At 41.3% G+C, this 15,885-nt stretch overlaps 1 protein-coding gene, 1 long non-coding RNA gene and 1 pseudogene across 3 annotated transcripts; 1 reads left to right on the forward strand and 2 right to left on the reverse strand.

Moving 5' to 3' along the window:
* The first annotated feature begins 5,348 nt into the window (after positions 1-5,348).
* Positions 5,349-9,078, forward strand: LOC104434898 (annotated as a pseudogene).
* Positions 9,079-10,347: 1,269 nt separating this feature from the next.
* Positions 10,348-11,517, reverse strand: LOC120290618 (universal stress protein A-like protein). The gene is made up of 4 exons (XM_039306948.1): positions 11,442-11,517; positions 11,229-11,312; positions 11,003-11,120; positions 10,348-10,453 (listed from the first exon to the last, which is right to left on the reverse strand). Exons 1-4 carry the CDS (start codon positions 11,515-11,517, stop codon positions 10,348-10,350), a joined length of 384 nt encoding a protein of 127 aa, XP_039162882.1.
* Positions 11,518-13,487: 1,970 nt separating this feature from the next.
* LOC104434953 lies at positions 13,488-15,691 on the reverse strand. Of its 2 annotated transcripts, none has more exons than XR_005548415.1 (6): positions 15,540-15,691; positions 15,273-15,435; positions 14,957-15,160; positions 14,592-14,770; positions 13,784-14,386; positions 13,488-13,684 (listed from the first exon to the last, which is right to left on the reverse strand). It is a non-coding gene; the product is annotated as an uncharacterized LOC104434953 (long non-coding RNA). The 2 variants fall into 2 exon arrangements; XR_005548414.1 differs by having other exon boundaries at positions 13,784-14,410.
* Between the last annotated feature and the right edge of the window lie 194 nt (positions 15,692-15,885).

A 15,885-nucleotide genomic window follows, 5' to 3' on the forward strand; every position in this document is an offset into this window, starting at 1 on the left:
GAAAAAAAGAAAAATAAAGAAATAAAATAATTATCATTCGCAATCTAAGAGGATATGCATTTCTAGCAAAGATCTAGTCTAGCGGGCTTCTAGTAATCTTCTTATATTGGTGATGAAAAGTTAAGAATAGATTTCCCCTATCATAATTGGAAAATGTTGATTTCGCATTTTTCCAGTCTCGTCATCCATTACGTGCAAGAAATGACAATTAGCATATCTAAAAAGTCTTCTCAACACCAAGTCGTAAGTGAGGTCGAGTTTTATATGGGACATGAAGAAAAGTGACCACTCAAGCTATGCTTTGCAGTGCAAATTACAATTAATTAATTACTGGGTTTCTCCGTCGAATTTTCAAAATTAATTTAAAAGAAACTATACATTATATACTAATTTACAAGCATAGCTGCTCTCGCCGTTGGACTTATTGCCCAGTTAGATTGCCCTTTAAAGATGTCCATGACAAAATTAATGTTTATTTTTTATTTTTTTGATCCTCATAACATGTTTAGAACAAAAATTCATTTAGTAACGCAATTTCATTTTTTTAAAACAAATTTCTATTCTAGAAATAGATTTGGAGCAAAAATCAGAAAGGACCTATTGGGTAACCATCCCAACAGTGCCAGATTCTGATTTTTTGTTCTCGGGAATAGTTTTGGAACATAATCGCGTTTGGTAAAATATTTGTTCCTGGGAACAAATTTTGAGGAGAATTAAGAATAAAAAAAAAGTCGATTCTTGTTCCGGGAACAAAATTGAGAATCAAAACTCTTCTTCTTCTTCATCGACCGCCATCCTGCGACCGCCGCCCACTATCGCCTGCTGTCACTAGTCGTCGTCGCCTGCTATTGCCGGTCGCCGCCGCCGATCACCAGCAACCAATCTGGCGAGCTCGCCCAGCCACCAACAAGGTCCGGCAAGCTCGCCGGAGTCTCACCCAGCCATCGATGAGCTCGCACAAGTTGCCGACCTGGCCACCGGCGAGACCGTGCCTAGGCTGGTGGTGGGTGAGCCTTGCGATGCTCACCCGTCGGTGGCCGGGCGAGGCCTTGCCTAGCCCCGACGAGGCTCGCCCGGCCACCGAGGCTCACCTAGCCCGCCCGTGGCCAAGGCGGCCTTGTCCAAGCTGGCGAGCTTGGGCGACGAGGGCCTCGTCGAGGCCGGCGATGCTCCGTGAGATCACTGCCCTCATTTGGCCGGTCGCCGGTCCGCGATTGGCCTCAAGAAGAAGAAGAATAGGAGAAAAAAGAAAAAAAAAAAAAAAAAAAGGGAAAAAAAAAAGAAAAGGAAAAAGGAAAAAAAGAAAAGAAAAAAAAGAAACAAATATAAAATTTAAAAAAATTTAAAAAATTTAAAAATTAATTTGGAATAGAATCAATTAGCACGGTACCAAACGCAATTCTACTCTAGAATCATAAATTTTGTACGGTTACAAAACACATTTTTTTTTTACTCAAAATCGGTTTTGGGAACAAAATATAAAAAAAAAAAAAAATCATTTCAAATTAGAATTTGTTTTCAGAACAAAATCGTTACCAAATACGTCCTAAAATTATTAGCTTTTCTATTTTTGGAACAAAAATAAGAAATGAACACTCTTTTATTGTTCACTCGTGTTACTACTCGCCACTCACCCACCGCTGGCCGCCGATCCCCGCTTGCCTAATGCCGAATGTCACGCCCACCGCCGGACGCCCGTCATCGGACCACGGATGCCTGCCGTTGCCTCCCCCGAAATAGAAATTTTATTTTATTATCAAACAATTTCTATTCTAAAAACAAAAATTTTGAGTTGTTGTCAAACGCGTTTCTTTACAAAAAATTTGTCCAAGGAATAGAAATTGAGAAATTAATATATGTTTAAGAAATTTTGGCATGTCACCCAAATGGATAGTGGGCAATGTTCAAGGCCCCAGTGGATCCAGCCTGCAACAAAGTCTCCGTAAGTTCTTCAATTGACAAGCAAAGTTGCAAGGCACCGGTTTCCTCAAATCCTAAACCACCCATAAACTTGGGGAGACATGCATCATCCAAGCAACTTTTGAACCTCGAGCGTTTTCAGATTTTCCCTTCCAAAGGGAGGCAATGCACTTGCTTTCCATCATATTGATAACATTTTTGGCAAAAAAAAAAAAAACAATTTACTCCAAAGATTCACCAAGCTGTCACTTCCTTAATGAGCTGCAATCTTTCGGATGCCTAATTGTCCAAGAACTCATTCAAAAAGTAATCTTATCCACTAAAGGCTTACACTGGATCACTTAACCTTCCCAAAATCAGAGGAAGGCCAAGGTATCTAACTGGCACTTGACCCTTTTTAAAGCCACCAAGAGATGTATGTCATCCACTGGCTGCCGCTTAATACCAGCTAGATTTATTTCCCGGTCTTTGGGGGATTAAGACTAAGACCTGACGTGTGCTTAAGTCTCTGAAACAAGGCCACTACTTCCGTTCAAAGAATCCATATCCCCATTTCGGCAGGTTTCATCTTAGAGCACTGAGAATGGTATTTTGATTTGCCATGACTTGCAGCATTATTGAACAGTTTTGGGAAAACCTCCATCACCATAACAAAAATATGCAATGAAGAGTCAACCCACCTTAGTCCTTTCTGACCCTTGAAGAAACCCTCAAGACCACCCTCCCATGTCAGAAGATACAGAGGAACGCTCTGTAGCTTAACCCAACAACTGTTTTCACATTGGGGACCTCCTAAATTTGCAGTTCAGGCTTCCATATTCTTAGCACAAGAGGATAGCGGGCAATGTTCTGGAAGAGGGAAAGCTCATAAGGAACATTCCATTCTCAATCTCCTCCTATCCCCACAACATATTCATCGTAGAGGAAATAAATCCAATAATCTTTCTTGCCAAGACCTTGCCCTACAAGAGAAGAATTCCACTTTTCAGCGCTGTTATCTATGACAGATTTAGGAACTAAAAACATGCTTAACACCATTGACAATTTTAGGTAAGAGGCACGTCATGCGTAACGTCCTAGACTGCTGATATGGTCTTTTCTTTACAAATTCCTTACTTTCTGGCCAAGAATGCTATTTTGGTTCTCTTCCTATTTCTTCCCTTGAAACCCACTCCCACAATCAAATAAGCACTTTTCATTTATCAAATAGAAAATTTGCACGTCTTGCATGATTTTCAATGATAAAGATTAATTGTTTCCATTTCGATTTTTTGCAGATGAAAGCAAAACTGCTCAATTTAGAAAAGAAAAATTCATCTCCTCTCACCCATAAATATTCTCTGGGAAAATGAAGTCTTGAAGCGGTCTTAGATCCAAGTCTACAGGAACTTGGTGGAATGTTACGTGGACAAAAAGGTCCCACGTTGGCGATAGATGAACCTTAACTATATACTGTCAAGACTGTGGGCTTTGTGACTCTAATCGTTACCATATAATATTACAGATCAATAACAGCAAAGCCGACAGGAGAAACTTTGGATCTTGCAAACTAAGTAAAATACTCACAAATTGTGTAAAGCAAAGAAAATTCAGAGCAGTAAACTGATAAATAAAGGGATGATGTATTTGGGACAAACAGAATGCCAAACAATTCTTGAAGAAGAGAACAAAAGCCTTGCAATTCTTGAGAAGAACCCTTGTATTGAGGTACTTCCTAAGATCAGCTTGCGTGATCTATAGAGAAAAGACACGTCCAATTGGCAGCCCCATCTTGATGGTGCACAACTTCATTCAAATATGAAAGGACAATAAAAAAAAATAAAAAAAAAGAAGAGAAAATCGCAGTGATCGTACATAATACTAAGTCGATGATGCATCTTGGGCAGCTTACCCTTAGATGCTTTGGAGAAATTTGGTGCCCCTCGAACTAGACACTCTCATCCCCCCCAAGACAATCTCATCGCATCAAGTATCATGAATTTCCTTCTCTTTTATACTTCGCACGTGATGATTGGCTTGTGTGGGTGAGAGCTTCGCGCTCCTGGAGCACCCAAAATTCTCTTGGAGGGTGGGACTCTCCATTTATACAGCTGGATAACTTGCACAATTGAACATTGCTGTTCTCTTTGCAGCCACAATGCGCCAAACCAATCCCCACTTCACCACATCACGGATCTTGCACCATGCCACCTTCGGCCTTACAATCCTAGAATTATGGACTCCATAACCTGTGTGAGATGGACAGATCCCAAAATCTGCCCCGCTGCTTGACTCAATGATGAAAGTATGCTCCGGTGTCCACATCAAATTGCCAGGGATCGGAGATGGCACTTGGAAAAGCTCCTCAGGTAACAAATGGGTATTCGGCGCACACTGATCTTGCGTGTAACCAGAAAGAGGACTGCTTTCGTCAGCACTCAAACTGGACAAAAAGTCCTCCCTTGCTAAGCTGTTGAATACAGCCGGATCAAAGATTTTTGCAGTAATATGACTCTGTCGCCCCAGACAACCTAATTGTCTGATCTCTGTGACATTGTAGCAGCACGGTGCTGAAACCAATGAGTAACTAAACTCAGGAGTCACTTCTGGTCCATCTGAATAATGATGCATCTCAGTTTCAGCTACCATAGATGTCCAAAATGGTGGATGTGCCAATAAAGAAATAGGAACACTAAACCGTGAAAGATTAAGAAGGCCAAGAAGGAAAAGATAGATGGAAGTGATGTAATAGCACAATACCTTGGTTTAGCTCTGTGTAAAATAGATGATGAAGAGGCAGGCTCAGGCCAATTGACGGCTCTGTAGGCAAGTTGGTTGGGGCTCTAAGAAGAGAGACGCTAGGTAGGGTATCGAGCGTCACCCATTGATTCTTGTTATTGTAAGCTAGCCATTTCAAGTTCTGCACCAAAATCTGTTGACCGAACATCAGATTCAATCAAGTCCAAAATTAAGCGGAGACTATTTTAGGAGAAGTTCTTCTGGTATATATTCTGCCATGGAAGCGGACTAGTCTGATAAGTACAGGCCCTTCTATAGGTCCAGATAGATTCACACTCGGCTACTAGATAGAGAAGTTTTGGGTTATGGTTTATGTACCCTCTGGGAGTGGGTCAATTTGTCTACTGATTGGTAAGTTTGGCCATCGAGTGTTGCTTGAGCCACTTTCATTACCAAATTGAACTGCATACTGGCCTTGTTCAAAGCTTGGTAGAAAGCATACATCTTGTTGTTGACCTCATAGGTGCGGCATGTCTGATAATCGTCTCCCACGTCCCCTTGGGGATCCCATTGCCAAGTATCTGAAATAACATCGCACCACAAAAGAAGTAGCACGATTTGATAGTTAACAATGCTTACAATAACGTGTACTGGAAAAAGGGAAATTAGCAGAGCTCAAAGCGAAATGGTCACTGCGTTTCTTTGAGAGGATGCATTGGCTTTGTACAGCTGGAGGAAATCTTGAACAGTATTGATTCCTCTCGAAGTCAAGCACTTCTGTAGGGTGCCATCTTCGGCTACTTCCTCTAAACGCCACACTTGTCACTTAGTCAAGACTATACATTCTATGCTATATCAGCCTACGACCCTGAATTAAGTAACAAGGACAAGACTCTAGTCTTCCAATTTTCTGTAAAACATGAAAAAAAAAACATAACTCTGGTGTGCACATGAGGCTACTCAGTGGGGAAGTTGATCAGAAAGAGTTTGGTGGCGAAACCCCATATAGGTTTTGCACTCCCGTAGACTACATGATCTTTTTGTCTTCCATTTGTTGGATTTCTTGCTGTCCAGATTATTGAATATCCATTGCTTCGCATTTATTTATTGGGTTGTTATATTGTTCAATGCAGCATCATGTGTGGACCAAATGACCGTAGCTACAGTTTCAAGAAAGTCCATGCTATTCTCCCTTATAATGGATTAATTACTTGATAAAATAGGACGTTTCTTGTGAGACAGATCAACTTACTCATGTTTATATCTTTGTACTCTGTCCTGATGTTACCTATACTATCTTGATTGAAAATGCTGAGAAAAAATCGAGTAGCTTGTATACTGACTGGGATCTTCTCCTGCCAAAGCTGAAGAAGGTAATCTATTTACTGAATGTTCCGATCAGTTTGCTCTGAGCTATAAGTCTAGATAATGACCTATCTCAGCCTGAAGACAGGAAAGACAGAGCACATTCCAGATCCTGAAGATAAGAAGCCATAGGTATTCATCCCTTACCACGGCTAACCTTTCAAATGCAATTTCCTGTAATTCTTTTAAAATGACATTGTACATGTGACTGCCGGGCATGATGACATCCCAAAAAAGATACCAGATCCTGATGCCGAGAAGGTAACCCTGCTGAACATGATTCTGATTTGAAGTTGATTTTCTACCATCTTTCATGAGGTTGATCTACACTAGGTAGTTACTAGTCAAGATTATGATTTCAGCCTGAAGACTGGGACAATGAGGTGGATGTTGAGTGAACTGCCCCAACCATTGCCAACCCTGAATACAAGGGTCCATGGAAGCCAAAGGTATGTGACGTTCTTCTGCATTAAGGGATTCTCTTGATCATGCATGTCCTGCAGAAAATTAGAATCCTGACTACAAGGGAAAGTGGAAGGCACCAATGATTGGCAAACCAGATTCTTAATCACTAGTTCTTTTCTTAAACTTAGAAATACATCAATGTTATTCTTCTCTTGTTTGCTGTTATTATAAAATTCTTTGAAGTCTATCCTTTGCAGTTTTTTTGAACATCAAAGATGAACCAGAGCTCTATGGCTTACCCATCTTAAGTATGTTCGGATGAACTGTGGCAGGTCATTTGTCTGTAACTGGTCCTGTTATATTTGATAACGGTGTTCCAGGAGCTCCAAATCGGTTTACCCTTGTCAAGTCAAATCTGGAATCTTTTTCAATAATGTCTTGGTCTGTGATGATTCTGAGTATGCCAGGAAGCTTGCTGAAGAAACATGGGGCATGAACAAGGATGTAAGTGGTTTTGCTCCTTTTGGGTTTTACCTCTGAATTTAGTAAAAGTATAGACTATTTATGGGCTTTATTTATTCTTTGCTAGCTGAGAAGGCAGCATTTGACGAGGCTGAGAAGAAAAGAGAGGAAGAGGTAACCAAGAGCTGTTATAACTGACATTTTTTTTGGAAATGGAAAGAAGCATAGAAGTTTTAAGATTAATTTGCTTCATTATTATTGCTATCCGAATTGTCTGACATATTTTTTTGACAAACAAGGACGTGAATATATCCTAAAATTGGTGAGTTGACAGGAAATTAGTAATCATATCTCTGAAAGTTATGCTTGTGATGCTCGGTATTACATGGTTGCATATTTTCTCCTGGATAGCTTAGGGTCCTTGACAATACCTGTAATGTACCTATTGGCAGGCACGATTGAGAGAGAGAGAGGGGGAGATGTTGTAGTCACATTGGTTTGTTCCTCTTTTTCTGACTTGGATTTATATCCTTTCCAGTAAGCCAATGAGCCAGTAGATTCAGATGTAAGCCGTTCATACCTACTCTTTAAAGATTCCTATTGTTATTTATTTGGATGGTTTTAACCGTGCAGATATATGATAGGGGAAAAATGAAGTGCACATCGCTTTTTCAGACTAAGAATGAAGATGTTGATGCCGATGCTCATGATGCTGGAGATCACTTTGATTTTGAAACTAAAATGGATAAGAGTGCCAACTCTACTGTTGCTAAGGATGACGTAAAGGTATGATTCTTCACTTGACATGATCATGAACTTTATTTTACTATACTTTCTTCATTTTCTTTCCTTCTGTTCTTTTATTTTTCTTTTATTTATTTATTTATTTTATTACATTCACTTATCATCGTCATGTTATGCTGTTTGAAGGAATAGTTGTAAAGAGGCAGAGCAACAAGCTAACAAGTTGGGTTTTACATAAACTTGGTGCCTAAATTTTTTTCCTTTTTCTATCTTTACAATGTAGATGGATGACTTTTCTTCAGAGGGAGAGAAATGTAGGAGACTGATCCCAAGGTTGACTGATTGCATCTATATCCATGTTGACTTTCGAGTTTTTAGAATGAAGGCAAATGTCCATTTTTAGAACAATTTGCACATGTGAAATAGTCCAGATCTGCAGCATATGATTTAGATAATGCAATCAATTCCTGTTGGTTTTCTCCCTTTGATTTGGTCGGTCTTTGTCAACTGCTGATGGAAACTGACAAATATGCTCATTCCCATTATATTGTTGCGGCATCAGTTTTACTTAATATTTGCAATCTGTGCATCGCGAGTGAGCGCAGGCTTGGCATTCTTCTGGAGTTGCCTGCTATGCATATATTCAAGGTTCCTCTCTTTTACCAAGATATTTAGCTTGATTTATTAGATTATACTCAGGATTTATTCCTTTGTGATAATATGCAGAATAGACGACACGAAAGTGAACTGAATGGAATTATATGCAATGAACTATCCGTGGGGTAGTTATTCTCTTTGGCGGTTTCCCTCTTCCCATCATCCAAAATGATGCTACTTCCCGTGTATTTGTTTAGACAATAGCGACAAGCTAAATAGATACATAGGACAGAAAGTTTTCCCCAACAACTCAATTCTGTTTGCTTGAAAGGCGCCCTGTTGGTGAACTTGATATGAAGCACATCAACTCATGAGAATGACAGAGATGTTACTGAGGTCCAACCTGTCGGCGAAGAAGAAGCTTGGGTCTCCTTATCACGGAGGGTCTCAAGTAATACGCTGCTCGATGCTTAGGCCAAGCATCATATCCATTTTGATGATCAAGTTTGTCGTGACCTACATTTTTAGTTTGGAGGGGAAAAGCCTTGGTCCATCCTTCGGACTCATTCCATCCCCCGAACCGCAGCTCCTCCCCCACTCTCGCGGCAGTCGCAGCGCGACGGAGATGGCTGCGATGAGCGACGCCGCCCGTCTTCGCCCGGCCAAGGACGCCTCCAGGCTTCGCCTCAACCGCCCCGGGGCCGAGCACTTGGCTTTCGTCTGGCCGGTGAGGCTCCAATGACAACCATGACGGGCCACTTGGACGCCGATCCACAAGAAACTGCGGAGCCTCCGCGTACGACCATCATGGCGGCCGCGGACCAAGAAGAAAAGCATGGCCACCCTGAAGACAACCCCTCCGTCTAGGCCGTCGTTCCTAGGCCGGAACCTGACATCGCCGGCCGTGGCGTCCTCGGCCTCGCGCAAACATAGACAATGACGGCCGTGGTGGGAATATGGCGAAACGACCGACGCCCGGAACGGAAAACTCAACAACGCCCGCCTCAACAGAACGAATCAACTCAAGGACGCTCGGTTTTGGCTAAAAACGGGAGGATGAAAACTAGATCTCACTGAAGAAGCATTTCGGCGAACGGGTGAAGGGCGCTCACGAATCGTGAGGTCTCCGACTCAACCAGGGACCCGAACCCAAACCGGGACTCTCGCCAAACAGACAACGAAACACACAACAACCGAAGGAGGGATGGACGGGGCCGGAGTTCGCGTGAGCCAGATGGTCGCGAGCTCCGGCCCGGCGTGCCCCAAAACAGGGCAGAAAAAAGAGGGAAAAAAAGAAAGATTTACCCGTTCGGCTTGAAGACATCGACCAGGCGTGGTCGTCGGACGGAGTTCGTGCGTGGCCGCGGTGTCGGCCCAGCTCACTCTCGCTCCCCGTTCTATCTCGGCTCTCGCTCTACGCTTCTCTCTCCCTCTCAGTCTCCTTCCTCTGTAAAAATGCCCCCCCTCTCTCTCTACCTCTCTTTCCTTTTAATGGCCACCGGGGCACATGGCCTCCTGTGACGCCAGCTGCCGTTGCCGGTCTGCACCCGACCACCCACTCCGGTGAGACGCTTTGCCCTCTGCTCTCTTGTCCTTCTGCTCGTACGAGCCTTCTATTTTTCCTTTTTCTGCTAAACGCGCGAGAGCGCGAGGGAGAGGGAGGGCGACGGGAAAGCGGAAGAAGAGGGGAAAAGAAAGAAGGCGGGTCTCACTTTTTTTAAAATATATACATTTTTAAATAATTATAAAAGTTATAATAGTAAATTTTTTAATTTTTTTTTAACTTTAATATTAGTAATGCAAATACTCCTAATGTCTGAATGCAATGTAATTTAATGAAAATTATTTTTTCTAAGGATTAAAAGTTAATCCATAATTTTTTATGAAATTGATAAGTGATTAAATAAGTCCGTTAAAATTTAGGTGTCAACAAAGTTTTATTAACAAAAAATCAATCCATTCACAAGTCGTGACTAACGAAGAATATGCATGTACATAAAGCCTAGGCAAGAAACAATGAGGACGCTAGACAATATGGGAGTATATACAATGAAACTTGACAAAGCGCTTAAAGGCAACCTAGGACTTGGACCCAACCAAAGAAGATCCCAAGCGCAAACTTTACAAATTCGAGTTTTAGTTATTCCTGCTAGATGTTGGTCTCTTCACTACCAACACAGGGCACTTGACATTTTGAGCACAATGATAGCTCACGCCTTGCCACATTTCACCAATCACTAGTCTGTATCCATACACATACTACAATCTACTCATTGAAACAAAAAGAAATTTATAATTAAGAGTAAACCTTATTACTTCCCCTCATTCTACTAATAGGAATAAATCATTAAATAGTCAATCAAACACTCGAGACTTTTCGATTGCCCGCGTATACGTGAGGACAACCTTCAACTAGGGTGAGCAACTAGATCAATTTTCCTTTGCTCTTTTCATTTTATTTAAAGAAATGTTAGATATGCTAGAGATGGGTTTCAAACCCAATAATTTAGGTAGTCCATCAGTTTCTTAACCACCATACCACAAATTGTTTACATTATATTTTCTTCCAAACAATAATGACAAAATTTAAAGTTAGGCCCGGTTCTCGAATGCTACTTACGACTATAACATAGAACCTACCTATTGTAAAACCGTTCACCCACACTTGCAATGCTAGCATTTCTCATTCTAGGGCTACATAATACATGTCTTCCCTCTGAGGCAATGGTCTAGCGTTAGAGTTGATATCAGGAGTTTTTGAGTAACTAAACAAAATGAGTATTTGAAGTACCTCTTGATAAGGCTGTAACCATGGCTTCCCATCACCAGAACATCAGGTGCCAACTTCTGCGCCCTGCGGTAGATCACATCTCTTGCATCCCCATTCTCCCTCTCGTCTCCACCTCGACCTATCCCCAATAACAGCAACCATACCCAGGTCAACCATCACAATAATCTCTTAGATATTTCGCTTATTGAAATTTAAAAATTTATGCCTTGATAAGAGCTCATCTCACCAAAATCATGACAGATCTTCTTAGCCTTAGCCATAAAACAGTCGGCCATTTCATTGTTGTACCTCTCCATGATGGCCACTATGTCTGAAGAAAACAGGTACCGGAACAAAGAATGAAATGAAAAATAAAAATGTCAAAACCGCTCTATAAATATAATTGCAAGAGATGGTCTCCATAGCAGAAGAAGACCATCTTGATGTTTAGTTTTTTTACCTGTAGGTAGATCAAAAGGGGTTTGCATAGAGGAGGACGAGGGGAAATGTACACTATGAGTGCCAAAACTTGACATAGGTGAACATTTTAGTATCAAAACTTCCAAAAAATACATCTAAGTAGGATTTAAAAAAAAATAAAAATTGGATACTTTAGTGCCAACTCCAACGAAGGTAGTCGGAAATCTGACATTGCATTATTTCAATAATAAAACTGATCCACGTGACTCATTGGAATGCTTACTCAGCAATACGTCGTTTTGCCCATAAATTTGATTTTTAATATAAATATTAATTAAATTGAATTAAAAAAATTAAAAGGGTTTTGGAATGCTGTGCAAATTAAAATTAAGCATCGTGTTTCTCCATCAAATTTTCAAATATTAATTTTCAATGAAACTATATATTATATGCTAATTTACATCGCTCGAGTAAACTTTCTCCAAACATAGCTGCTCTCGCCAGTTGGATTCACTGCCCAAATAGACTGCCGTTTAAGCAAGAAACAGCTAAGCCAGGCCACCCAAATGGCTCCAACCTGCAACAAAATCTCCATAAGTTCTTCAATAGACAAGCAAGATTTCAAGGCCCCAGTTTCCTCAATCCTGAACCACCCTTAAACCTGGGGAGACATGCATCATCCAAGCAACTTTTTTGAAACTCGAGCGTTTTCAGATTCTCCTTCCAAAAGGGTTACACTTGCTTTCCATCATATTGATAACTTTTTGGCAACAAAAAATTTGACTCCAAAAATTCACCAAGCTGCTCCTTCCTTAATGAGTTGCAATCTTTCACCGAGACAGAGATGCCTAAATTGTCCAAGACCTCATTCGAAGAGTAATCTTGTCCAGCAAAGTTTTACACTGTCATCACTCACGTTCCCAAAATCAGAGGAAGGCCAAGGTACTAACTGGCGATTGGCCCTTTTTAAAGCCACCAAGAGATGTATATCATCCACTAGCTGCCGCTTAATACCAGCTAGATATATATCTCCGTCTTAAGGGGATTAACACTAGGAATCCTTATCCCCTCTGGAAAATATCATCAAATCGTCAGCGAGTTTCACCTTAGAGCACTGAATGGCATTTGAAAACCTCCATCACCATAACAAAAATATGCAATAAAGGATCGACCTGCCTTAGTCCTTTCTCACCCTTGAAGAAGCCCTCAAGACCACCCTCCCATGTCAGAAGATACAGAGGAACGCTCTGTAGCTTAACCCAGACAATAATTTTCCCATCAGAGACCTCCTAACTTTGCAGTTCAGGCTTCCATTTTCTCAGCACAAGAAGATAGTGCACAATGTTCTGGAAGAGGAAAAGTTCATAAGGAACATTCCGTTCTCAATCACCTCGTCCCCACAGCATATTCACCGTAGCGGAAATAAATCCAATACTCTTTCTTGCCAAGACCTTGCCCTACAAGAGCGCTTTTATCTACGACAGATTTAGAGACTAAAACATGCTTAACACCATCGACAATTTTAGGTACGTGGAACATCATGTGTAACGTCCTAAATTGCCGATATGCTCTTTTCTATACTAGTTCGTATTCAGATCTTACTTTTTGCGTAAGAGTACTTTTTTGGTTCTCTTCCTATTTCTTTCGTTAGAACTCACTCTCACAATCAAATAAGCACTTTTCATTGATCAAGCAGGAAACATTGCACGTCTTGCATGATTTTTAATGATAAAGATGAATTGTTTCCATTTCAATTTTTTGCAGATGAAAGCAAAACTGCTCAATTTAGAAAGAGAAAAATTCCTCTCTTTTCTCGCCCAGAAATATTCTCTGGAATAGTCTCGAAGTGGTCTTAGATCCAAGCCTACAGGAACTCGGTGGAATGTTACGTGGAAAACAAGGTCCCACATTGGCGATAGAAGAACCTTGACTATATACCGTCAAGATTGAGGGCTTTGTGACTAATGGTTACCATATAATATTTCAGATCAAAAACAGCAAAGCTGACAGGAGAAACTTTGGATCTCGCAAACTAAGTAATATTCTCACAAATTTTGTAAAAGCAAAGAGAAGTCTACTAAGCATATCAGGGCAGTAAACTGACAAATCAAGGGATGATGTATTTGGGACAAACAGAATGCCAAACAATTCTTGAAGAAGAGAGCAAAAGCCTTACAATTCTTGAGGAAGAACCCCTGTATTGAGGTACTTCCTAAGATCAGCTTGCGTGACCCATAGAGAGAAGACACGTCCAATTGGCAGCCCCATCTTGATGGTGCACAACTTCATTCAAATATGAAAGGACAATCAACAAAAAACAATAGAGAAAATCGCAGTGATCATGCATAAAACTAAGTCAATGATGCATCCTGGGCAGCTTACTCCTAGAACTAGACATTCTCATACCCCCAAGACAATCTCCTCGCATCAAGTATCATGAATTTCCTTTTTTTTTGTACTTCGCGTGTGATGACTGGCCTGTGTGGGTGAGAGCTTCGCACTCCTGAAGCACCCAAAATTCTTTTGGGGGATCAGACTCTCCATTTATACAGCTGGATAACTTGCACAATTGAACATTGCTGTTCTCTTTGCAGCCGCAACGCGCTGAACCAATCCCCACTTCACTACATCACGGATCTTGCACCATGCCACCTTGACCCTTGCAATCCTAGAATTATGGACTCCATAACCCGTGCGAGATGGCCAGATCCCAAAATCTGCCCCGCTGCTCGACTCAATGATGAAAGTATGCTCCGGTGTCCACATCAAATTGCTAGGGATTGGAGATGGCACTTGGAAAAGCTCTTCAGGAGACAAATGGATATTCGACGCAAACACATCTTGTGTGTAACCAGGAAGATGACTGCTTTCGCCAGCACTCAAACTGGACAAAAAGTCCTCCCTTGCCAAGCTGTTGAATTACAGTCGGATCAAAGATTTTTGCAGTGATATGACTGTGGCCCCAGAAAACTAATTGTCTGATCTCTGTGACATTGTAGCAGCACGATGCTGAAACCAGTTAATAACTAAATTCAGGAGTCACTTCTGGTCTATCTGAATAATGATGCATTTCAGTTTCAGCTACCATAGATGTGCAAAAAGGTGGATGTGCCGATAAAGAAATGGGAACACTAAACTGTGAAAGATTAAGAAGGCCAAAAGGAAAAGATAGATGGAAGTGATGTAATACCACAATAGCTTGGTTTAGCTCTGTGTAAAACAGATGATGAAGAGGCAGGCTCAGGCCGATTGACGGCTCTGTAGGCAAATTGGTTGGGGCTCTCAGAAGAGAGACGCTGGGCAGGGCATTGAGCACCGCCATTGATTCTTGTTATTGTAATCTAGCCATTTCAAGTTCTGCAACAAAATCTGTCAACTGAGCAGCGGGTCCAATCAAGTCCAAAAATAAACGGGTACTTTTTTAAGAGAAGTGCTTGTGGTATATATTCTGCCATGGAAGCAGACTAATCCGATAGAAACAGGCCCTTTCTATAGGTCCAGATAGATTCACACTCAGCTACTAGATAGAGATGTTTCGGGTTATGATTTATGTACCTTCTGAGAGTGGGCCAATATGTCTACCAACTGGTAAATTTGGCCATCGAGTGCTGCTTGAGAAACTTTCATGACCGAATTGAACACTATACTGGCCTTGTTCAAAGCTTGGTAGAAATACATCTTGTCATCGTTGATTACACAGGGGCTGGCATGTCTGACGATGGTCTCCCATGTCTGCTTGGTGATCCCATTTCCAAGTACCTGAAATAACATCGCACACAAAAGAAGTAGCACGATTTAATATTGAACAATGCTCAGAATAACGTGAACTGGAAAAAAGAGAAATTAGCAGTGCTCGAAGAGTAAGAGTCACTTTGTTTCTTAGAAAGGCGCATCCGCTTCGTACAGCTGGAGGAAATCTTGAACAGTGTCGATTCCTCTCGAAGTCATGCACTTGTGCAGAGCACTGTCTTTGGCTATTTTTTGCAAACACCATACTTCGTCGCTCAGTGATTGTGGATAGTGCTTCTTGTTCACTGCACATAACAGAGAAAACTTGTCAGTCATTCTATGGTCCACATACAGAGTTGATGGTTGGAATTAAATTGTCATCATAAAATGATAGGCATTGCAAACTTACACTCTCCTCGATGATATTTAACAATGAAAGTTTCACTTCTCACTTCACTTATTCTTATTTCTGCAGAAACCTTTTGCACAGCTTGAGCTCATTTCCCGACTTCTCATCCAGCTCGAGCTGTCAGTGATGATTAAATTATGGAGGCAAACAATTCCCCCCTTGCAAGATCACAGTCGGCTCCCGATTATCAATGGCCTTCTCCCTTCCCTTTCGCAAATGATGTTGTAATTGAATTCCTTCTCGGTCCAATCCTCTCCCTCGTCTGACCCGAAATCGCCATCAAGGATGACAATTTTGAGCTTTATGGAAGATAGAGGGCCACTCATAACCCTCTCATTGGTCCTGC

This window comes from Eucalyptus grandis, chromosome 2 (genome assembly GCF_016545825.1).
Source record: "Eucalyptus grandis isolate ANBG69807.140 chromosome 2, ASM1654582v1, whole genome shotgun sequence".
NCBI lineage: Eukaryota > Viridiplantae > Streptophyta > Magnoliopsida > Myrtales > Myrtaceae > Eucalyptus > Eucalyptus grandis.

What these genes read in the sequence shown, in the direction of transcription:
- LOC120290618 (XM_039306948.1), bottom strand. Translation starts at nt 11,517, where the DNA reads ATGTCAAGTTTTGGCACTCATAGTGTACATTTCCCCTCGTCCTCCTCT. An exon ending in CCCTTTTGATCTACCTACAG is followed by an intron (nt 11,313 to 11,441) that starts GTAAAAAAACTA and finishes TGTTTTCTTCAG; the next exon opens with ACATAGTGGCCATCATGGAG. An exon ending in GAAGATCTGTCATGATTTTG is followed by an intron (nt 11,121 to 11,228) that starts GTGAGATGAGCT and finishes TATTGGGGATAG; the next exon opens with GTCGAGGTGGAGACGAGAGG.